This window comes from Mus caroli, unplaced genomic scaffold (genome assembly GCF_978045245.1).
Source record: "Mus caroli unplaced genomic scaffold, Mus_caroli_1 scaffold_4, whole genome shotgun sequence".
NCBI lineage: Eukaryota > Metazoa > Chordata > Mammalia > Rodentia > Muridae > Mus > Mus caroli.
The window spans coordinates 19965882-19990655 of record NW_028227259.1 but is presented as its reverse complement, the minus strand read 5'-3'; the positions used below and the strand labels follow the sequence as shown (position 1 = coordinate 19990655).

General features: G+C 42.3%; 1 protein-coding gene across 1 annotated transcript in view; it reads left to right on the top strand.

Annotated features, from left to right (window-relative positions):
• LOC110295101 (ATP-dependent translocase ABCB1) overlaps window positions 1-24774 on the top strand; it is a 171023-nt gene that overhangs the window by 134844 nt on the left and 11405 nt on the right. The window contains exons 18-23 of the mRNA XM_021163577.3: window positions 140-286; window positions 3388-3495; window positions 4383-4460; window positions 7841-7924; window positions 12338-12541; window positions 23768-23868. Of these exons, the coding sequence (XP_021019236.2) occupies window positions 140-286; window positions 3388-3495; window positions 4383-4460; window positions 7841-7924; window positions 12338-12541; window positions 23768-23868 (722 nt within the window). The remainder of the gene's footprint in view (window positions 1-139; window positions 287-3387; window positions 3496-4382; window positions 4461-7840; window positions 7925-12337; window positions 12542-23767; window positions 23869-24774) is intronic.

Genomic DNA, 24774 nt, shown 5'->3' with positions numbered 1-24774 from the left:
GAAATAAATGAGAACTTGCCTCAACAACATAAGAAAACTTTGTGCCTGTGAAAGAACTCTGCACAGTAAAATCAATGATTAAAACAAAACAAAACAAAACAAAACAAACCTCTCCTGTTGTAATGTATATGTTTTCTAGGATGAAGATGTACCTCCAGCTTCCTTTTGGCGAATCCTGAAGTTGAATTCAACTGAATGGCCTTATTTTGTGGTTGGTATATTTTGTGCCATAATAAATGGAGGCTTACAGCCAGCATTCTCCGTAATATTTTCAAAAGTTGTAGGGGTAAGTGATGACATCCATTTTTACATTTACTTGTGAGTCTTGACTAGAAAATGAATGAACTAGCTTAAGTTTGTGTGTGTATGTGTGTGTGTGTGTGTGTGTGTGTGTGTGCGCGCGCGCGCGCGCGCGCGCGTGAGAGAGAGAGAGAGAGAGAGAGAGAGAGAGAGAGAGAGAGAGAGAACTATTTCCCTTTGCATGAAATATAACATTGCTGGAATATAACATTGAAGTTTGGTTTATAAGAAGGACAATTTTGTAAATATCTATTGAGTAAGTTTCTATCTAGTTCCCTAATGGTTTTTATCCTAGGGCCCTGGGCACCCACTCACTGACATAGTCAATAGAACTGGGAAACTCAGTCTTTCATACTGGCCAACACTGAGCTCTGAGCCAAAGTTATGAACTGTTACATAATTGACCTGCACAGGGACTCTTTTATGTTTGCCTGACTAGGTTGACAGTGATCTGTTGTGTAGCATACACACTGGCCAGCTTGTGAGCAGACCCACACACTCCCCTCACTTGCTAAGACTCAAACAGAAGGAAGCAACTCAGTACTGGTTAGCTTTCTATAACTGTGACAGACACTTGAAGGGTTTTTGACTCTCTTCATGCTACAGGACTGAACCCATGTTCTCACATGTTCCAGACAGGTGCAGCATTACTGAGAATACCCCTCACCCGTTATTATTTTTATTTGATGTAAAGGTCTTGCTAAGTTACCCAGGTTGGTCTTGAACTTGCATTGCATCCCAGGCAGAAATTTGTCTATAGTTTTCTAGGTTTCAGTCTAAGATGAGCTGGATCCATTGTTGCAAGCCTGAGGTACGGCATTATGGTTGTAGGAGCATGTGGCAGAAGTGGCCCTTCTCATGGCATCCAGGGAAGAAAAGAAAAATAGGAATGAACAAGAAATAAAGCATAGCCTTTTAAGACTCCTTCCCTCACTGTGATGTGACCAATTTTCTCTAAAAGGGCCACATCTACGATGCACATAGAGTGAATGCATCCATTGATGAGGCCTGGGCACTGGTCAAGGACTAGATCCACCAGCTGAGGAATAAAATTCCCCACATGAGCCTTTTGTGGGGGAGATTTCATGTGCAAACTATAATAAGCTCCCTGAAGATGGAGGCAAACAGTCTGGATCTACTGTCTAAGCAGTCATGTAAACTATGAGACATCATACTGAAGACATATTTGCCTTACTGCTAAACATCTTTTGCAGATAGAAATTGATCACCATAAGAAGCATAAACCAAACACTACCCATTGTACAACCAAAGCCACATGTCCTCTAGTCTCCTTATATGACGATATGCCTTGTTAGGACTATATGCCTCATGTTGAATATGTCATTCAAGAATTTTTCTGTGCCCAATTTGTGTAAGGAATTTTTATATGCTATGAAAATATCACAAAGAAGGCAAACATCTGATCCTATGGAATACATTGTAGAATACAGGCCAGCAAACATGTTATGTAAAGTGTAAGAGAACAGATATTTTAAGCTTTCCTGGCCATGTAGAGGTGATTAAGTTAGAAATGGCTTTTGCCTTTTTTTTTCTTTTTCTTTTTTTCTTTTTTCTTTTTTCTTTCTTTTTTTTTTTTTACAAAACAACAAAAATGGCACTTAGGTTTTCCTCATTTTTTTCTGCAGAGATACATCTGGTGATTGGTGGCTAGCACAATAGAGTGCTAAGATAGTAGGTAGGCAGGTACCCTTCTGTGTTGTTGCAGATACTGGGCTCTGGGTCTGAGGGCTTGGGTTCTGTCCTTGGCTCATCCCTTCCTGGCTTTCCTGAGTAGGCTAATATAGTTCTCTGCTTTCCTTTCTCTCTGTGAGAGTAATATAATAGCCACCCCCAGATAGAAGGATCAGCACATGTGAATGTCCATTCAGTCTCGCTTGGGCTACAATGCAATGTTGAAATCACTAATCAAGAAGAATTGAGCTAATGTCTTCTGAAAACTTTTTCCTTTTTTTATGAAACATAAAGTTTTCTGGGTTGGTTTAGGAATGTGTCTCTCGAAAAACAGATTTAGCCTATAGAAGGAGAGAGGCGTGGTTTTCTTTCCCTATTGAGTGATTATGCTGAAAGTTTTTCCAGTTCCAAACATCTTTTTTTAGCACTTCTATCATTCCTGGAAAGGTTTCTATGTGAGGCATCAGTTGGCTTTCACTGCCACCGACTTTCTGACTATAACTCATACAGGATATACTGGCAAAGGTACCTTTCTGAAAGGTTGAATGAATGACGCCTCTTCTCATCAGCAAAGATGCATAAATATATTCTCTTTTGAAGTACTTTAAAATGGCCACATAGTTGAGTTGGGGCTGTAGAGATGGCTCAGTACAATGCTTGCTATACAAGCAGACCTGTTTGATCCCCAGCACCAATGTAAAAAAGCCAGGGGTGGTGATGTACATTTGTAATCCCAGCGCTGGGGAGACAGAGAGAAGAGGATCCCAGGCTCACTGGCCAGTCATTCTAGCCTAATTGGCTAGTCCTGGTCTGGTGAAAAACGGCATCTTACAAAACAAGGTGAATGGGCCAGGAATCAGCTCAGTGGTTAGGAGCAATTTCCACTCTTCCAAGGGACCCACAGTGTGGTGGTTCACACACAATCACCTGTAACTCGAGTTCCAAGGGATCTGAACCCTCTTCTGCCTTCCATGGGAACCAGGCACACACACAGTACACATACATACATGCAGGCAAAACTTTATACACATAAAAATAGAATAAGTAAATCTAAAACACAGTAGAATACTAAGCAACCACACACTAGCTTGACCTCTGACCTCCATACACATGTGCTCACCTCTGACAGATATATACAAAGAAATGAGTTATGATACACGCTGTTACCAAGAAAGCCAAAGGAGAGTATTTAGATGAATTTGTGAATGACAGAAATACCTCCCCCAACAAAGGCAGAATGTAGATGCGTTGAGACCTGCCTTTATTCCAGAAACCGACTGTATTCTAGCGTAGAAAGGCTCTTCCGATCACTAAACATAATGAGCGATACAGGGAAGATTTGGAATGCTTTTTCAGTGTTTGAACTAACAACCCTTCAAATATTTTTTTCCATAGGTTTTTACAAACGGTGGCCCCCCTGAAACCCAGCAGCAGAACAGCAACTTGTTTTCCTTGTTGTTTCTGGTCCTTGGGATCATTTCTTTCATTACATTTTTTCTTCAGGTAAATGATTTATTTTTACTTCATTATCTCAAGTAGATTTATAAAAATATGTATTGGTCTTTCTCATGAAGTAATTCCTCCTTTACCATGGCCAATGAGAGCCAGATTATTTTTAATCCCCTGACTCTATTCTCATCCTCTCTGTCCCAACCAACCATGCCATAAATGGAAACAGTGATGTAATAACATTGAACAGATTGCTCTGTGTAGTATAGAAATGGAAGGCAGGAATTAAAGTACAGGCTTTATGGTAAGCCCTGGATATCAGTTTGGGTATACTTTCTGTTGGTCAATTGGAGTAGTCAGAGAAATATCTTCCTATATTCCAAAAAAAGAGCAAATAAACAAACAAATAAATGAAACTCCACAACAGGTCACATCTTAACATGCTAGGAATACAAAACAAGACACAACAAAAGAAAAAGGGTTTTCTTCACTAAATAATTAAAAGATTCATTGTGGAACTTGACCTTGGTACAATAAATGAGACACTATCTGCCTGTAAGAGTATCACAGGTATTTGAAAATGTACAGTTGCTCCATGAGAATTTGGGGGAGATTGAAGGGGAGGCAGTCTGTAGCTGGTCATTCCTGCTTTGACGGTTGGGATGGTGAAGCAGAGGGAGTGAAAACAGTTCAGTCTCAGTCTAGCTTTGGTGCCGAGTCTGAGTCAGCCATGACTGCACACCCACATGAAGGATCCACACACTTCCTCTGTGTAAACTGGAAACTGTAGAATGTCCAACTGGTCATCTGAGAACCAGGCAGGGAGCTCAAACTGTGAGTCCCCTCCTGCTCAGGACTCTCACAGGCCTTGATTCACACTGAGTAATTGGTGTTTTGGTCCCTGCCCAGTCTTCTGTGTGATTTGCTCTTGTTCTTCTCAGGGCTTCACATTTGGCAAAGCTGGAGAGATCCTCACTAAGCGACTCCGATACATGGTTTTCAAATCCATGCTGAGACAGGTACGTTTATTGAGGTTGTACCTGAGGTGAGTATGGTGCCTCTTTTGTGCTCTGTGGACACAGGTCGTAGGCATTCAGGTGGGAGGTGCTTAGACTGAGATCTTTTGTTGGTCACCCTCAGCCTCCATTTATATCAGGTCCTGCTGACTCTTTGCTGCAGGCTGGTATGAGGAACTAGACTGTGTTGAAACACATATGTATCCTGTATGCATCCTGATGATTCTTCTTCACTGGGCTTTTTATCTCAGCAGTGAGAGACGATGGAACCTTTATCTTATCCCAAAGGTTGAGAAGTGTTAGGAGGGACCTGCTATGCTCCCGGGCCCTCTGTTGCCTTTCTCCTGTGTACTTAGAACACTCTGTCATGATTCTGTGTGCCTGGAGAACTTTTGCACTCTTCTTGCCCAAATTCAGATTCCTTTTCGTGGCCCATTTCTCACTGTTGAGATTCTTTGCTGAAGCCAGACTAAAACAGTAACCCAAGTTACAGTGGTATTGGCTGTCATGACTTAATGTGAGTGTCTATGAAATTCTATATATCCTGGTCCTGAATCACTGACAATATTGTTAGCAGTCCCATTTAAAGTGAGTATCTTTAACAATCATGAACATTTAAACTTCCCTGTTAAAATTACTAGCAGAAGTGTACAACTTTTTTATATTACAATGTGATATTGTTATTTACAAACTTATTGGGTCACATTACTAGCATCCTACGATACATGAGACTCTTGGTCTATAAGTTGAATATGTCCAGAAGCTGTCTGACAAAGCTAGGATGTAACACAGAGGTAAAGTCTAGAATCCATAGGGCCCAAATTCAATCCCCAACACCGGAATAAAAAACAAAAACAAAAAACAAAACCTAAAATGAGTGAGAAATACCAGTTTCTCATGTTCAAATTTCCAGAAGACAATCCTTTTCCATGCTACCTACAACCACTTATGTATTTATAGAAATTACTAGCTAATGATACTCACAGCTGAAACAGAACCTGATGGGTGAGAGGGCACTATTTTATAGGGGGGGGTGTCCCTCTTCTTGGACTCTCTTGTCAAGCCACATCCATCTTGCTGTTTTTAACATAGGGTCATTTGCACCTAAGTTTACCTCAAACTCGCAGTGTAGCTGAGCATAATATTGATCCTAATGTTTTAGGATCACAAGCTTTTAAGCCATATTTATAACCTAGATTCTACTTAAACAATCTCATAGTTGACCTTGGTACAACACTGAAAGCCTATTACCCATCAGCCTCCAGGCCAGCTACCAGGTCTGTTATCCTTTGAGAGCTGAATGGATGATGGTTAAGCTTGAACAGTAGGACAAACTGCTCAGTAGAAAAGGCATAAAAAGCCACTGCTTATAAAGTATAGTACTAACTTTTGCAATGTGTTCAAATATGAATGGCCTCTGTCTTCAAGGGTGTCACATTCCAGTGGAGGAACACTTAAATACCAAGACTTGCTAGAAAGTCAATTATATAGACTATAATAGGTTGTAGACCTATTAGAAAATAAAGGTTGTAGACCTTTATTTTCTAGCCTTTCAAAAAATACTTTGTTAATACAAATTATCAATTCATGTCCTAGAAACTAAAATTATTTTTTCCTTTTTAATTTACTTATTATTTTCTTTATCTACATTTCAAATTTTACCCCCTTTCCTCATTTCCCCTCTGAAAACCTCCTACCCCATCCCCTCTTCTCCTGCTCACTAACCCACCCAACTCCTGCTTCCCTGTCATGCCATTCTCCTACACTGGGGCATCAAGTCTTCACAAGGCCAAGGGCCTCTCTTCTCATTGATGTCCAACAAGGCCATCCTCTGCTACATATACAGATGGAGCCATGGGTCCCTCCATGTATACTCTTTGGTTGGTGGTTTGGTCCCTGGGAGCTCTGGGGGTACTGGTTAGATCATATTATTGTTCCTTCTACGGAGCTGCAAACCCCTTCAGCTCCATGGGTCCTTTCTCTCGTTCATCCATTGGGGACGCTGTGCTCAGTCCAATGGATGGCTGTGAGCTTCCACCACTGTATTTGTCAGGCACTGGCAGAGCCTCTCAGGGGAGAAACTAAAGTTATTTGTGACAGGCATAAATTCATAATTAAAAATCACAGTATGTTTATTTTTAAAAATATGAGGATGTGAGCTAGCTTAGCCGTTAAAGTGTGTGACCTGACTTTGATTTCCAGAGCCCACACAGTGGAAGGGCAGAACCCCAACCCCCACAACTCGTCCTCTGACCTCCATACTTGTGCCATGGCAAGTTCATGCATCCATACACAAACAGCCTATCACTAATAAATGTAAAGTATGAATACATAATAGATTTTACTAATAAGATCCCTTATTATGCTGTATGTGCATTTTAATCAAGATTTTTTTGTTTTTAAATCAGTTTATTATTCTGCCCTAACTAGAGTTAACTATCTGCTGGTTTATCTTTTCTCTTCTGATATTAATAAATTTTTTACACTTTAATATTTCTAAACTTGAGCTTTTTCTTTTTCTATCCCCAGCAGGCTTACCCCATACCTACTCTCTCTGTCTACAGTTGTTCAGACACAAGCCTCCATGACTCCTCAGTTTGTTTAATGCTGCATCAGCATCCTAGCTAGATTCAGTTCCTCCATCCACACCCCAATCCAGAGATCCTGGATCCTTCAGGGGAAAGTCTATATACAGTCTTTACAGATGCCAGAGGCCATGCATGGGAAACCTCCCCAACCCACATCACAGAGGTCATCTTTAGGACACTGTGGGAAACTGCATTGAAGTTGAGGAGGAAAGGCTCAGGGGAATCCCAGTATGACAAATGAGCCTTCCTTCAGGGTGTAAAGCGTTTTAACTTCTGCGTGAGCAGATCAAGTTTGTGTTTTAAGGCCCTTTTCAGGCATGGTGTCTTTCTCCTCTTTGGTTCTTTTCTTCATTTTCCTTCCTTCATTTTGGTTTCTGCTCATATGCTGCCTTGAAAGGACTCCCTGTCTCTTTTCTACTCTGTACAACACCTTTGCCAACATCCTAGCCTTCTCACCCTGCTCTTTCCCTCCTTCCCCCCCACCATCACATCATTACTGTCTGATCTGGTGTGTGCTCACTTCCCTGTGCCTTCTGGCTATAGAAGGAAGTCTTGAAGACACCAGCAACTTTGTTGTCAGTGTTCCCTGTTCAACACCTAGAGTCATGCTTTAAACATAGTTGAGATGAAGACAGAGGATATCATCTGCTTTTGTTTGTGTTTTAAGTTCCCTTCCTGTCTGAAAGCTAAATGCAGAGGATGTGAGTGCTAAACAAAAGTGTCTCTGCCACCTTCCTACTGGAGCTAAGGGCTCATGACTAGGACTTTAAGATAACAAATCCTTTTGTGCCACAGGATGTGAGCTGGTTTGATGACCCTAAAAACACCACCGGAGCACTGACCACTAGGCTCGCCAACGATGCTGCTCAAGTGAAAGGGGTATGTGCTTCCTTTTCTGTGGCTGTTCATATCTATTCTGTTTTAGGCTTAGCATACAACTGACTTCCTGATAACTTGTGTTAATGGTCACTATTTTGAAGACACTGTAACTAGCTGTCTGTGTTAATTATTTTTCTATTGCTGTGGTAAAACACCATGACCAAAAGCAACTTATAAAAGGAAGAGGTAATTTGGATTTAAGGTTCCAGAGGGAAAAGAGTAAACCATGACAGAGAGGTGTGGCAGTAGGAACAGGAACCTGAGACATCACATCTTCAACAGCAGGCACAATGCAGAGAAAGAGTACTGGAAGCGGGAGGAGGCTTTAAACTCTCAAGGCCCACTCCAGTGACATACTTCCTCCAGCAAGGCTGTACCTCCCGAGACCTCTCAGAACAGTGTCACCAGCTGGGACCAATGGCCCAAATGCCTGAGCCTTTGGGGGACATTTCCCATTCACACAACCACATTCTACTCCACAAACATATTGAATTCTCTACAGCAAATATGTTAAAATTCAAAGATTGTATATCATATAACATATAGATAGTTATAAATTTCCTTGTGTTTGCTATGCCAGCCATAACATGAGGAAGACTGATATGAAAGAAGAGTTACTCGGGAAATGATGTGTCCTTGGCGTGGCCACCAGAATCACCCTGTTTTCCATGTTAAGTTAATATTTATAATTGATATTAGGAGAAAAAAGGATACCGTAGTTGTTACCTAAAACTTAATGGACATCACAGTTCAGTAAGAAACAAAGAAAATGTTCTTAAAATTACACTGGAGAGAATGAAAAGCACTTTAAAACTGTAGCTCAGGCAGAAAGACACATTGCTAAACTATAAACCGAAAATATGCTGTTACCTGAATCCCCAGTTGATATAGACAGTCGAATTATTAGACTTTGACTCTTTAGATGAAGTGATGGTTTCTTCTTCAGCCTTCTTTATGGCAAAAGTCTACAACATGATGCTGAACTTGAATGGCACATGGTCTCTTCTGTGTGATTCTGTCTTGAGTTCTGCCTTCCTTATGCTTCAGTCTTCCTAAAAGGTGGTAATGTACATCCTTCACTGTTTAGTAAATGGGACCTGTGATAAGTATAGTTACAGATTTGAATGTACACAGAACTGTGAAACTGCAGCATAATTCCTATGAGTTCCTCTTTCATGTGGTTCTCTGCTTAAAGCAAGCATATAACAAGACCCATGATACAGATGCGAGCATATAAAACAGAAGAGAGCAAAATGGACACTGAATAAAGTCATTTTTAACCTACTCAGACAGACAATTGTTTTGCTCTTTTAAAATCTACACAACAGGACATATTGTCAAAAGGTAACTGGGTGGGGGTTGGAGGGAGGTGCTAGGACCAAAGGTTGCCTTGTTTATGGAAGCAAAGTTCCTATTATGTGATATAAGCAAGAGGACTGAAGTATGCCTCGACAGGAGTGTTCTAATCAGAACAAGTATAAAGGACCTGAGGCTAGGCCATGCATATATCTCATAGCAAAGAGGATAAAAACACTAGATGAAGTGATGAAAGGATGTCATATTTTGTGATCAGCATCACATTAGGAATTGGATAGGAACTCATTGATAGGTTTTTAAAATGGGAGTTATGGGGCTCTTATGTGAATAACAGCTGAGGAGTAAAGTTGAGGTAGGAAATCTATTACAATAGTCTAGGAGAGGCCTCCTAGAGGGGTCACACTGAAAGCAGCAACAAAACACACTGATCTGGGTATACTTTAAAAGTATAGTCCATGGATTTGATGATGATTTAGATAGTGGATTTGAGAGGTAAGATTGTTGAGTATAATGTTTGGCCTATACAAATTGAAAAAAATGCAATGGAGTACTACTCAGCTATTAAAAAGAATGAATTTATGAAATTCCTAGCCAAATGGATGGACCTGGAGGGCATCATCTTGAGTGAAGTAACACAATCACAAAAGAACTCACACAATATGTATTCACTGATAAGTGGATATTAGCCCAAAACTTAGGATACCCAAGATTTAAGATACAATTTGCTAAACGCATGAAACTCAAGAAGAATGAAGACCAAAGTGTGGACACTGTGCACCTTCTTAGAATTGGGAACAAAACACCCAGGGAAGGAGTTACAGAGACAAAGTTCGTAGCGGTGATGAAAGGATGGACCATTTAGAGACTGCTGTATCCAGGGATCCATCCCATAATCAACTTCTAAACGCTGACACCATTGCATACACTAGCAAGATTTTGCTGAAAGGACCCAAATATAACTGTCTCTTGTGAGACGATGCTGGGGCCTAGCAAACACAGGAGTGGATGTTCACAGTCAGCTATTGGATGTATCACAGGGCTCCCAATGGAGAAGCTAGAGAAAGTACCCAAGGAGCTAAAGGGATCTGCAACCCTATTGTTGGAACAACATGATGTACTAACCAGAACCCCGGAGCTCTTGTCTCTAGCTGCATATGTATCGAAAGATGGCCTAGTCGGCCATCAATGGAAAGAGAGGCCCATTGGACTTGCAAACTTTATATGCCCCAATATAGGGGAATGCCAGGGCCAAAAGAATGGGAATGGGTGGGTAGGGAAGTGGGGGGCGCTATGGGGGACTTTTGGGATAGCATTGGAAACGTAATTGAGGAAAATATGTAATAAAAATATTAAAAAAATAAATAAATAAAAAAAAGTTAAAAAAAAAAAAAGAAAAAGAAAAAAATGGAGTTGTTCTTTAATGAAATTGTAATCCTATTGTAGGATGAGGCTTGGAGAAGAATCGAGAGGTCTGTGTGTGACTTAATTAGTCGTGATACTCACATTAGATGACCAGCTGGACACGTGATAATAGAGAGAACTAGGGGTTCGAGATATAGAAGAGTGGTGTCCTGGAAGTAAAACTGAGTGTTCTAAGAGAAGAGATAGTTGAACAAGTGCCCTGTGCACTAATGGTTGTCCCATGGACTGTCAAATGTGGTGGGAAAGAAAGCCTGATGGGTGTGGTCTTCAGAGACAGGGGAAAAGAGAAAGTCCAGAGATGAAGACATCATTGAAAGACTTTTTGAAAAATAGAAAAGAGCCAAACATCAAGGAATTTATCATCTCTAGAACTATCTTAATGATATTTTGTGGTCCAAAACAAGACCTCCATATGTCTAAAAGCTTACAAGCCAGGGCCCTGGCTCTGCTGTATCCATAGGAGGTGTGTTGAGTGCTTCTGTCCCTCAGTGGCTTCTGTGTAGGATTGTAGGTGCTGACAAAAGGACCATCCCTGTGAGGCAGCATCCCTCTAAGCTACTTACTCTCACTTTCACACAAAATGTGCATACAGAGAGCTGGCTTTTCACACTCCTGTACCCTTCAACCTATGCTAGGCGCCCAGTTTAGCAGAGTCACTTCATTGTAAGTTTGGTAATTACACCAAAAGCAACAGCTACACTGTAGTATTTGTCCTATCGCTTTCAGCCCTGTTTCAGTTCCCTACTTATACTCAACGTGTTTAAAGGGTTCTGGGAGGTATAGTGCTTTCTCTTACTAAGCCCCAGTCTACCAATTATGTTAGATATTTATTAAATTATGTGGGAAGCTTCGGTGGTGCTAGGATTCAGAATGGAGAAGACACTTTGGTTAGTAATCAATAAATCCTCTCAGCTTTCGAGTTGGGAGAGATTTGTCAGAAGTGACAGAGATGGTAACTGTCCAGCCTGGAGTACACATTGTAATCTTTAATGAGACCAGGCAGTCTTGCTCAAGTGAAAAAAATAGGACTGGTAAAGGATATGTTATCTTCTATTTCTGTGCTATTTGCAGAGAACTTGGGTCTGGAGGCCAGGATAGGGATGCTAGATTGTATGAGGTACCAGAGTAACCAAGTAATGATGTGGTCCTCTCTGCGTGGTGTGCTACACTGACTAGATTAACTGCTGGTTTCGAGTTAGGAATCATTGCAAAGGAGTGAGAGCAATGTGTCATGAATCCTTCAGAATTTTATCCAAAGCCTCTGCCTACTGTAAACCATATTCCAAAACTTTTGAATCTGCATTTTCCCAAGAAAATAAGTGTTTCAAATAGGCCCAGGTATATTGACACCTATCTTCCTTAAATTGTAAGCAGTTTCCTGGCTAGATGCCCACCATCCTAGATTCATATAACTGTCTGACCCTCACACTCTGATTTGCTTCGGTGCATGGTGTTTTGGTGTTGAAAGATTATGGAAAGACAAACTTGCACTTTGGGTTATTATTCTACACTTGGAAAGTGTGGGAAATCTTTGTTTTAGAAACCAAAAGCTTTGTGTAAGGGCATCTTTCCTTTTACTTCATAGGTGAGAAGCTTTTCGTGAAAATTAGTTCTTATTCTTAAATATATACTTAAACATAGTTTAGACTATAAACCATGTCTCTTCTTTTTCAGGCTACAGGGTCTAGGCTTGCTGTGATTTCCCAGAACATAGCAAATCTTGGGACAGGAATCATCATATCCCTAATCTACGGCTGGCAACTGACACTTTTACTCTTAGCAATTGTACCCATCATCGCGATAGCAGGAGTGGTTGAGATGAAAATGTTGTCTGGACAAGCACTGAAAGATAAGAAGGAACTAGAAGGTTCTGGAAAGGTGAGTTAAACTAACTATGACTGCTCACTAAGTAAAAGAACAGTCTTTCCAGTTATGCTTTCTTACTTTCTGTTACTATGTTCTGGCAATGCTGGTGTGTGTGTGTGTGTGTGTGTGTGTGTGTGTGTTCCTTTGGGTGCACACGTATGTATGTGCAAGTGCACATGCGTGCTGTGTGGAGGTCAGAATCCACCCTGGGCAATATTTCTCAGGTATGGTCCAGTATTCCTCTTGAGATATGGTTGTTCCCGGTTTGAGATATGATCTCTCCGCCCATCCCTGTACCTTTAGAACTAGGCTCACAGGCACATGCCACCAAGCATAGCTGAGATGGTTTTCCCTGACTACTAGAGGTCAAACTTGGGTCCTTGTGCTTGCAAGGCAAATCCTTTACCAACAGAGTCATCTCCTCAATCTACAGGAATTTTGTTTGGTTTTGTTTATTTGTTTGTTTGTTTGTTTGTTTTTTCGAGACAAATATAGCCTTGACTGTCCTGAAACTGACTCTGTAAACCAGGCTGGCCTTGAACTGAGAGATACTCCTCCTGCCTCTGCCTCTCTTGTGCTGGGATTAAAGTCATGTGCCACCACTGCCTGGCTACTATAATAATATTTTAATAGCCACCATTTGGGCAACATTTATTATGCTTATCTCAAGATTAGAATTTGAAATGGAAACATAACCTTAGTTTCAAATATCGACACCTGCTTCTCAGGGCTTTGTTTCAGGCCACTGCCGTCAGAATCCTCTCTTCTCATCCAGCCCTCTTCTTTTCTCTTTTCCTCTTTCCTCCCCCTGTTTTAATAATGGTTTCTGTGCTTCAATGAAACACTCATGAACAAAGCAATTTGGGGAGGAAAGGGTTTGTGTCACTCAGTGAAGACCGGGAAGGACCCCAGAGGCAGGAGCTGATGCAGAGACCACAGATGGTGCAACTTGCTGGCTTGCTTTCTATGGTTTGCTCAGTCAGCCTGCTTTCTTGTAGAACTACCAGCCCAGATGTGGCCCCACCCACAATGGGCTGGGCTCTCCCCTATCGGTCACTAATTAAGTAAATGCCCTACAGGCTTGTCTGCAGCTGTATCTTATGGAAGCATTTTCTTTATCGTGGCTCTCTCTGCTCTAATGACTCTAGTTTACACCAAATCAACATAAAACTAGCCAGTACACTCTCCCTACCTGCTGTTCTCCCTGTTTTCCTTTTTTATTTTTTCAAGCAAGCTTAAAGCCACCCTTGGATTCAGGAAAGTGGGCCCATTTTATTATGAATAATTGGGGAGATTCAAAGTGGAAAAAAATCCCAAGTGTATTTGTCTTCTCCAGTTTGGATTACATCATCTGGTTAGTCTGGATTACTCTGGTGCCTTGTGCCATTTTACATCACTACTCCAGCCCCCTGGAGCTCTGCAAACAGCACACACCCTTTACTTCCTCTCCTTTTCCCCTTCATTATCTGCCCTTCCTCCCACATCTCCCCTCCATCCCCCATCCCCCCCCCCCCCCCCGTCACTATGTTCTGCATGCCCAGCTACTTATTTATTTATTTATTTAGCCACCGCTCAACATTGTGTGGCATTTACTTGGTTTCCTGGAAAGTGTTTTACTCGTTACACTAACTCTGTCAGGAATGCTCTGTTATTATTTCATGCTTCAGGTGAGGCTGAGGGACACCGGCTATGCCTCACTACCATAAAGCCCACCACTGCTGGAGCCAGGATGCAAACTGAGGCCTTGGTCCTCCAGTTAGCTAGGAATCCAAGCTCTGTCACAGTGGAACATCAGTTATCAGAATGATAGAAATGAGAGGTTAGAATAGGGCTGCTCATTGACATTCCAGGTACCAAGAAACAGCAGGGATCCCAGCAGGTGAGAGGGCTGTGATTTCCTGAAGACCAGGTGTCTGCGAGCCAGGCATCCCAATATGTGAAGGTTGAGGACCATTTCAAAGACACTAAAGACACTTTGCCTCTGTGTGTTCTTTGACGCGTGGCTCTATTTTCCTCTGTACTTTCAGAGAAATGCTTTGAGTGGCATTAGTGTTTCCCAGCCAAGGTCTGTGGAGTTGAACCTCTGGTGAGGAGGTCCTAGGAAACAGTCATTGGGAACTAGCTAACTCTGGGGTCTGGCCCCAACCAAGGAGTACATACCATGCCATACTTTGCAATATGCTTTGGGTTTGGGGAGCTTGAGCATATGTGAGGTCCTGCTCATTTCCTTTCTTTGTGGTGTGATGTCAGAGCATGCAGATAAAGTCTACTGTGCTTAATTATGGTCCAGGCTTGACAGTGTTCTATTACATTTTTACAGGTTAATGAGCAGTTTTGTATAATATATGTATTTATCTTTTTACTATTAAATTCTAATCAAACCTTAGTTTATTTGGGACATAAGGAGAGACATACAAGTTTATTTGTCAGAAACATATTTTCTTTTCTTTAGAACAACTTGACACACACAGGCCCTTCCAAGGAAGTGGTGTTATTTGCTCTTCTTTGAATTGAAGACTTCCTTCTTGCTAGTGATGACTGAGTCTTTATTGAAGTTGTGAGGGTGTGACTGCTACTTAATGCATTTCCTAATTGCCTCATTGTGCATCAGGATGAGGGGACTGCACTGTGGAATGACTGTTGTCCACAGCACATGCGAGCTCAGTGCCCCAAGCTCTTGCTTGTATTAGGCTGCACATGCTCTGAACCCTGCACAAGCAAGGCACTCCCTTCCTTAGAAAACGAGGAATAGGAAATATTTCTTGAAAACGTCACACTAGAATTGATAGGTAGAGCTATTTGTTTACTTGTTTGTTGTTCAGTGTATGTTGTATACACGTTTGTACTCACTCACCGTAGTATGCATGCCTATGTGCATGCCAGTTGAAGCCACAGGATGACGTCTGGCAGTTTGCCCTATCACTCTCCTCCTTGTCTTTGATACAAAGTTCGTCTTTATCTTTAACTGGACCTCCTTTGTCATTTTTGCTAAGCTGATTGGCCAGTGAACTCCTGGGGTCACCCCGTGTTGTCCCCCAGTAGGGCTGCAGGCATGGATGACCATGTCTGCCTTTTTTATGTGTGGGATGGCAATTCAAGCTCAGGTACGTATGCCTATAACGCAAGCACTGAGCTGTGTCCCTAGGTCTGGCTATCATTTTTATAATATTCTTACTGATTTAGACAATTTCTTCTGTTTGTTGAACGTGTTATAATTAAAAATGTTTCTAATGTGTATAAATGACATTGTCTTTGGGGAGTTTCATTAAAGGTGACAATTTCCTCCAACTTCTTACCATCCACACTTTGCAAAAGTCAGTGCATATTATTTTTGAAATGTGCAGAGTTTATAAAATATTTTTTCCTAATTACTTTCTTGGTGGCTCTACATCAGAGAAAACTAGTTTTCGTTTTTAAAATAAGTGTCTAAAGAAATGTGTTCATTTTTTTCTTCTAGTAGGTTTTTTTTTTTTGTACTGGTCTTAAAACTGACTTAATTTACTATGAAATATTTATTGTTATCGTTGAAGTAAGTTAATTTCTGTAAAATTCAGTGAGGCCTAAATGAGATTCTACAAATATGGCCTTTAAGTAGCAAATTGCACTAGGTTACTAGAATGAGTCTTTAATGGAATCTTTTTTTTTTTTTTTAAATCAGTGAAGCTACCACAAAGAGACACAGTATATTAACCAGTATCTTAGCTTTTGTTTTTAGAGACATATAATTTTAAAAGGACTTTAGAGACATTCTGGTCCATATTCCCGCTTTCAACTAACAAAAAGGCATGGTGTTTAAGTTCCATGGCTGGTACAGGCAGAAATCCTTTTGTGTGCCCTAAATGTTCTTGATGCTCTCTGCATCCCTTTACAAATGATGCAACAGGTAGTGATGGAATATTGCCTAACTAAATTAGCTTGGTGGCAGGGAGTTCACAACTAAATATCTAAAAAGCTCTTGAAAGAAATTGATATATCATGTTCATTAAAAGATAATACAATCGATGTGGTGCATGATTTTAATCCCAGCACTAAGGCAGAGGCAGAGGCAGAGGTGAGAGAGACAGAGGGGCAGAGAGGCAGAGGAGCAGAGAGGAAGAGAGGCAGAGGCAGGCAAATCTCTGAGCTTGAGGCCAGCCTGGGATACAGAGTGAGTTCCAGGACAACCAGAGCTACACAGAGAAACCCTGTCTTAGAAAATAAGACAAAACCAAAACAAAACAAAAGACAATGTATTCATTAAGAGGCAATTTATTCCCCTTGACCTCTTAGTCTCATTATTAAGAATGTTTTCTAAGAAAATCATTCACTATGAGTAAATGTTTATGTATAAAGCTATATTTATTAAAATGTTATTTGTAGTAAAAGAATTGAAGCCTTTGTTAGTAATACCTACCTGGCCACAACGTTAAGTAGTCATTAAAAACTCCTTATTAATATATCCTAAATGAGTTTGAAAAATACTGTTGAAATTGGTTAGGCAAAACATATAATTTAGTCTCTGTTTTAAGATGTGTATGTTTAGAAAAATATATAAACTACTTTGTAAAATACACTTGTATATAATTATTGATCATCTTCATTACTCTTTGAGCATCTTTCAAACTTTATTGAGTTATCATGAATGACAATTACACAGAGAATAAGGGATAAGTATAATGAAAGTTACTGTCTTAGTCAGGGTTTCTATTCCTGCACAAAGATCATGACCATGAAGCAAGTTGGGGAGGAAAGGGTTTACTCGGCTTACACTTCCATACTGCTGTTCATCACCAAGGAAGTCAGGACTGGAACTCAAGCAGGTCAGGAAGCAGGAGCTGATGCAGAAGCCATGGAGGGATGTTCTTTACTGGCTTGCTTCTCCTGACTTGCTCAGCCTGCTCTCTTATAGAACCAAGACTACCAGGCCAGAGATGGTCCCACCCACAAGGGGCCTTTCCCCCTTGATCACTAATTGAGAAAATGCCGTACAGCTGGATCTCGTGGAGGCATTTCCCCAACTGAAACTCCTTCCTCTGTGATAACTCCAGTCTGTGTCAAGTTGACACACAAAACGAGCCAGTACAATTACTGTTGAAAGACCCACAGCGTGAGGACTCCCTCACGTTCTGACTCAGGAGAGGCGACACCCCAAAATCACCCACAAGAAACGATCTTGCTGCAACTGCAAGAGGATTTTTATTCGAGAGCGTTCTCGGGCCCATGGTCATACACCATGCAGGGGTAGAGGATCATGGCGCCCTGAGTAGCTGAGTAAGGGGGTATTTAAAGGAAGAAACCACAACTCAAGGAAGTGGGGAGGGCGTTGTTGGAAAAATACCAAAGATACCAGTTAAGAGTCACAAGGAAGTATGAAGTCACAAGTGTCAGGTTATCTCTCAAGACAGTTTCTAAGAGCCCCTAACAATCTAAGAGCCCCTAAAGATAGCACATTTGCATTGCAGGTTCCAGTAATGGTCAGGGTGCCATTCTTTGAATTGAACCCAGGAAGCGGGTAGGTGGAGGAATGTCGCTATCTGTTTTATGACCAGTACCTGGAGCACTAAGCCACAAAGGCTACACTCCCAAGCCTGGGTCCAAAAGCCTCGAATTTTGTTTTTACTTTGCTATACTTTTTTAATACTTCTTCATTCCCCACTTCTTCTAGTTAATAGTTCTAATCTTAGAACTAGACACTATCTTCTCCCTGACATAGTTGATCCTTTAGGGCATGGTACTGTTATCTCAAAACTAAAAGCCACACTGCATTAATTCTTGTTTTAATAAAGGTGACTTGCCTATTTAACACACATGGACCTATAATTAAAAGCAGAAGCAAAATCAAAAGGGGTCTCATAAAGGTAGAAAGTAGGGTGGTCAAGAGTACAAGATAAGGGCCTTTCCACCCGAGTCTCAAGGTTTTCTGCGTGGAGATGTCTAGCAGGTCTTCTGGAGCAGGCCTTCTGGAGCTGCTTTTTCGCTCGCTGTCTCACTCACTGGAGCACCTTGAGCCTAGAGAACAAAGGCTGGGAAAGCAGCATGTCAGCACTATGTACAGAGGCTATTTTTACCAGTGGAGGGGGCCCCCTGTAGAGTAATTTATAAGGGGGTCAGTCTAAACTGTTCAGGGGTGTTTCTAACTCTGAAGAGCAAAGGGTAGGAGAGCTATCCAATCATTAGCGCCAGTCTCCGCTGTCAATTTGGTAAGGGTCTCTTAATGGTTCTATTTATTCTCTCTACCTGTCCTGAGCTTTGGGGCCTGCATGCACAATGTAACTTTTAACTAATCTCTAATATCTTGGCCAGTCCCTGATTTACCTGGGCAACAAAGGCAGGTCCATTACCTTGGGAAGATTTCTTTTAGGATCTTTAGTCCTGGTAGGAAAAGCTTCTATCTATCTTGAAACGGTGTCTATAAACACTAACAAGTACTTGTTGCAATATCTAGCTGGCTTAATTTCTGTAAATTCTACCTCGTCATAGCACAGGCCTTGCAGCTTTTGGCTATTTCTTCTGTCAAGTCAGAGAGTCCTGTAACATAGTAGTGAAAGGACCTAACCACACCTTTGAATTTCTTGGCCCCCAGGCCAAGTCAAATACTGTCCATAACTTGATAGTGCTCAGGGGTGTATCTAAAGCTGGTCTCTCTGATGTCATAATAATCTTTAGGCTCCTTGACTGCCAGGATCATTGCTCCTTGAGTCACCTGTTTGGCAGTTAGATCTGCTATCTGATTTTCTTTAGCCACAGCATCTTAGGTCTTTCTCTGCAGATGTCAACAGCCCTCTTTGTCTGTATATTGCCCCGTACAGTGGCAAAAGCATACCTGCTGTCAGTGTAGACTTTTCTTTTGCCATTTATGGACCTTGTCTCAAAGTCACAAGTTCAGCTTTCTGGGCCGACGTCCCTTCAGGGAGGCTGCTGGCCTAGATCACTTGCTTTCTGTCCACCACCATACTGCTGTCCCCGCCTTCTGCTTACCTTTAACCTCGAGGCTACTGTCATCAGTGTACCAGCTCGAACCCTCAGGCCAAGGCTGATCTGATCCTTCAGATCATTTCAAGTACCAGTTTCTCAGCACAGTGATGAGTAGGTGCAGTCTCACACAGTGGGACAGCAGGTGGAACGAAGCGAAGGTCACTCGTTCAGTCAACAAAAAGTTCTGATGTGTCACAGGAGTGTTGGTAGTCATCCATCAGTCAGGGGGCTTTTGGATAATGCTTTCAAGAGCGTGGGATGCCATTACAGCTAGTTACTGTCCCAGAGTGAGCTTATCAGCATCCTTGACAAGCAGATTATGGCAATAATAGCTTACAGGCAAGAAAACCACCCGCTGGCAACAGGGTGTAACTTCTTGGTTAGGTAAGCCACTGGCCTTTTTCAAAGTCCCAAAGTCTGAGAAAGGACTCCTCTGGTGACCCCTGATCTCTCTTCCACATAAAGAGTGAAAGGCTTGGTTAGGTCAGACAAAGGCTGGCCATCAGTAGGGCCTGTTTTATTTCTCTAAAGGCTTTCAGGTGATCTGGGATCCACACAAACACTTCCCCTTCCTTGGTTAGGAGGTACAATGGGAAGCTAAGGTCGCCAACCCAGGTGTCTAGAGTCTGTAGAAGCCAGCAAGTACCCAAGAATTTTCTTACTTGCCTTGGCGTAGTTAGCCACTACTTCCCGTCTCGAAGGGTGTATCTCAAGTAAGTAACTTCAGTCTGACACAGCTGAGTCTTTTTAGCTGAGGCTCGGTCTTCAGTTGCCCAGGTTTCCTGTCTAGATCCTGTCTTTTTCTTTCTCTCCTATCAAATTTCTCTCTTGTCTAAGATCCCTCCTGTTTTCTCTTTCTTCTGCCTCCCGCCTCTCTCTCTCTCACACACACTTTGCCTCTTTCACTAATCACATAACTGTCTCCCTCTCATAATACACCTTCTAATCTCTGAAGTTTCTTTCTGATATCGGGAGCCAACTGCCTTATGAAGGCCGGCCAGGCCACTGAGGCCTTCTGGGCTTCCGAGGTAAGATTAAAGGGAGTGAACTGCCTGAAGGCTTCCATAAGTCTTTCAAGGAACATTGAGGGAGGTTTGATCGGCCCCTGCATTACCTCTTACCTTAGCCAAATTAGTGGGCCCATCTTGAGGCACCTTGGAGACCAGAGCCTGGCATTAGATTTTCAAGCTCTCCTTACCTTCAGCCATGTCGCAGTCGCAACTGGGGCGAGTCAAAAGGAATCCCATGTCGATCTCATTTTGTAGCTGTGTAGACCTCCGTTGGCTTCCGGGCCATTTTTCTAGCTTCTAACAGAATTCTCTCTCGCTCTTCGGTTGTTAAGAGCATCTGCAACAGCTGTTGATAATCATCTCAAGTAGGCTGATGAGAAAACATAAGGAACTCTACCAACCCTGTGAGGCGTTGGGGATCCTGAGAAAGGGGGTGGTTAGTTTTTCAGTTATAAATACCAACAGAGGAAAATGACCAGTACTGAAGGGTTTAAAGTTTGGGCGGGTCCACCAGAGTCCGCCCGGACTCTGTGCTCTGCAGTTCCATGTACCCGCAGCGGTCCGCCTCTCGACACCCCGAGGGGTTTAGGGTTCCCTCGGCAGCTGGGGTTGAGGCTGTGGATAAGGGGAAGGTTGTGGACTAGGCCACTCAGGAGGCTTCATAGATTTTGGAGGAGCCGAATTGGCTGGTGGCTGCGATTTGGGAGAAACCTTTAATTTCTCTTGTAACATAAGAGTACAACCACAATTTTGAGAAGCAAAACCCAATTTTAACAGTGAAAACAATCTATTTTTTCTTTAAAAGTGAACTCCAAAAACATTACTTGCTACAAATTTTGGTGGCCTGTTCCTGCACACAAACACAAGAAGGTGTAGCCGCCAATATTTCAAAAAGACACTACCCTAAATCTTATCTTTTATAAATCGGATTTCTAGGATAAGAATTACATAGAATATTACTCAATTTAGGCGTATCTTTAGAGACCTGTTCCCATGGATTGTCTCATGCTGCATGTTGTAGTTCTAAATTACTCTAACCCAGAGTTAACAGTTTTAAGTCAACTTTTTGTTACCAATGTTACAAATTTTTAATCATAACTAATAACTTATGAGCCACTAATCTATAACCAAGACATATAAAAACATATTTATACTTTTGAAACTATACAAAAATGAAATGGCTGCATACATTTGCTCATTTAAACCAAACAAAATTCTTAATTTTTCTAGCTGTAATTTCAAGAGAGGAGCACCTTGTCACCTGATGAATCTAATTATCACAAGCACAGAGATTTTTGTAGAACTTGAGAAGCTGCTGGTCCTTATAAGAGCAGCGTTTATAATCAGCTCCTAGCAGGGCTTCTCTAGCCACACTAGATTCCTAACTACAGGTGCAGGGCCCCAAAGACCAATTAATACTGTTTATTTTATTTTATTTTTTACCAAATTATCCCCAGATAGTCGGAGAGTACTGCTTTTCTCAAAACCCATTCTCTCACATCTCAGGTGTAAACTATCTCTAGTCAGGGTATAAAGCACCTATGAGAATTACCTTTGCTTTTCTAGATTTTCACATAGCTCTAAACACATACACAAAAACACATAAAACAGAAACCAACAGATCCAGACACATTCGACCCTTTCTTGTCCTCTACAAGCAGGCAAGAGAATTAGACGATTTTGGAGGGGGAAGCTTCCTCTTCAACAGAACTCGGTCCCTCTGACCGATCCGGAGACGGCCAGGCGTCCCTGGCTCTCCTTACCTCCCAGGGCGTCCCCCAGGGCCACAGCCTGTGGTCCTCCTAGCACGTCTGCCAACCACAGTCCTCCAGTCCTTACGGCCCAAAAGGACAGCTGCAAATACCGACCGCGCGCGCATTTCAGACCCCATCACCCCATCGTCTACAAACACCAGCATCCATTTCTACCTAGACGACCAAAACCAGAGAAGCACACTTGTTCCTCACTCTGCCAGGTGTAAAACCAAGGCACGAGGTGGGACTCGAACCCACGATCTCGCAACCCGAAAACCAAGACACAAATTTCACTCTGCCAGGTGTAAAACCAAGGCACGAGGTGGGACTCGAACCCACGATCTCGCAACTCGAAAACCAAGACACAAATTTCACTCTGCCAGGTGTAAAACCAAGGCACGAGGTGGGACTCGAACCCACGATCTCGCAACCCGAAAACCAAGACACAAATTTAATAAACTCAGATGGATCCGAACTCAGACTTCGCCATGCTTCAGAAACATAGGACAAGACATAAATAACCCAACACAACAAGCACATGTTCCAATGTTCGTTTCAGAAAACAGACACTCAAAACAGAGACACCGGCCGGCACACACACAAGAGGGGATCCCCATACCTCCAAGTCGGTTCTTGGGTGTGAGGGGTGGTCGCGTTTCCCGGCCAATGCACCAAATGAAAGACCCACAACGTGAGGACTCCCTCACGTTCTGACTCAGGAGAGGCGACACCCCAAAATCACCCACAAGAAACGATCTTGCTGCAACTGCAAGAGGATTTTTATTCGAGAGCGTTCTCGGGCCCATGGTCATACACCATGCAGGGGTAGAGGATCATGGCGCCCTGAGTAGCTGAGTAAGGGGGTATTTAAAGGAAGAAACCACAACTCAAGGAAGTGGGGAGGGCGTTGTTGGAAAAATACCAAAGATACCAGTTAAGAGTCACAAGGAAGTATGAAGTCACAAGTGTCAGGTTATCTCTCAAGACAGTTTCTAAGAGCCCCTAACAATCTAAGAGCCCCTAAAGATAGCACATTTGCATTGCAGGTTCCAGTAATGGTCAGGGTGCCATTCTTTGAATTGAACCCAGGAAGCGGGTAGGTGGAGGAATGTCACTATCTGTTTTATGACCAGTACCTGGAGCACTAAGCCACAAAGGCTACACTCCCAAGCCTGGGTCCAAAAGCCTCGAATTTTGTTTTTACTTTGCTATACTTTTTTAATACTTCTTCACTGTAATATCACCTTCACAGAAGACAGACTTCTGTGAAAGATATGGTGGCTAAAAGTCCATCCTGACTTTGTGTCCCAGCTTCTCTTTCTGTCTAGAATGCAAGACAAAATTAATTAAATTAAAATTCAGTTTCATAGCTCACCACTCTTCTTCATACAGAAGATAACTATCAATAAGGCTAAAGGATACACGAGCAGTCAGTTATAATAGGTTAATGCTACTAATTGCAGAATTCAAGCTAGTTCCTGCGTTTGACTTTTCTCCTGACAATGGACTGTCTTTTACAGATTGCTACGGAAGCCATTGAAAACTTCCGCACTGTCGTCTCTTTGACTCGGGAGCAGAAGTTTGAAACCATGTATGCCCAGAGCTTGCAGATACCATACAGGTAAGATGCCTTAAACAGTGGGCTCTAAGGAGATTTCCAAGCAGGACTTCAGTTTTCCAGATTGCTTTTGCCAAAGGCAGAGTGCACACGAAGAAAGTACTAGAAGGATCACTAGAGATTACCAAGAGAGAAATGAAGAGACCTGAGTTTAGTCAGAAGCATCTGTGACATAAACCTGTGAAGGCTGGTGACACATGGGAGGGGAGGGAAGAGAACAACTGTTAGTGCCTCTGGTATCCAGTTGGAATAATTATCCTGCTATTTGCTGTATTGGGTGTGTGTGAGAGAGAGACTATTCTCTATGGAACATGGAATTAGAGGCATTGTGTGATACATAAGGGTCTCCTGAGGATATTTTTAGTTCCTTTCTTTCCTCAGGAGACCTTTTCTTCTCCCTTCACCCCAGCAGTATCCATGAGGGCTCCAAAGGGTGACCAGGACATTAACAAGGTCAACCATGAGTCCCAGTTTCTCCACTAGGACAAGGGGAGAACTGGACCTTGTTGAAGTGTCTCCAAGCTCTGTTGTCATAGTCATGGCGGGCCCCCTTTTCTGGGAAAAGTTTCTAAGTGGCAAAGGCATGAACAGAGGTGATGTGTTCAAACAGGAGTAGGAAGGTCAAAAGTCTGTCCCTGTCCCCACCCTGTCTCTGCCTATACCTCCACACCCAAGACCCTTGTGGTTCAGAAATTCCTGGAATGCTAATCCTTTGTAGAGCCTTCCCTGGCTCCAGACAGGCAAGTGCTTCTTTCTTCCCACAGCTCAGTCCTCAGGAAGTCCCTCCAGTGCACTGATCACATGCAGCTCCTCTAGGTCCCCACATCAAGGACATGCCGGCTGCCCTGTCACCCACAGCTCGAGTGTGCTGGGTAGATGTGTTGGGAGGTGTCCTACTCTACAGGACAC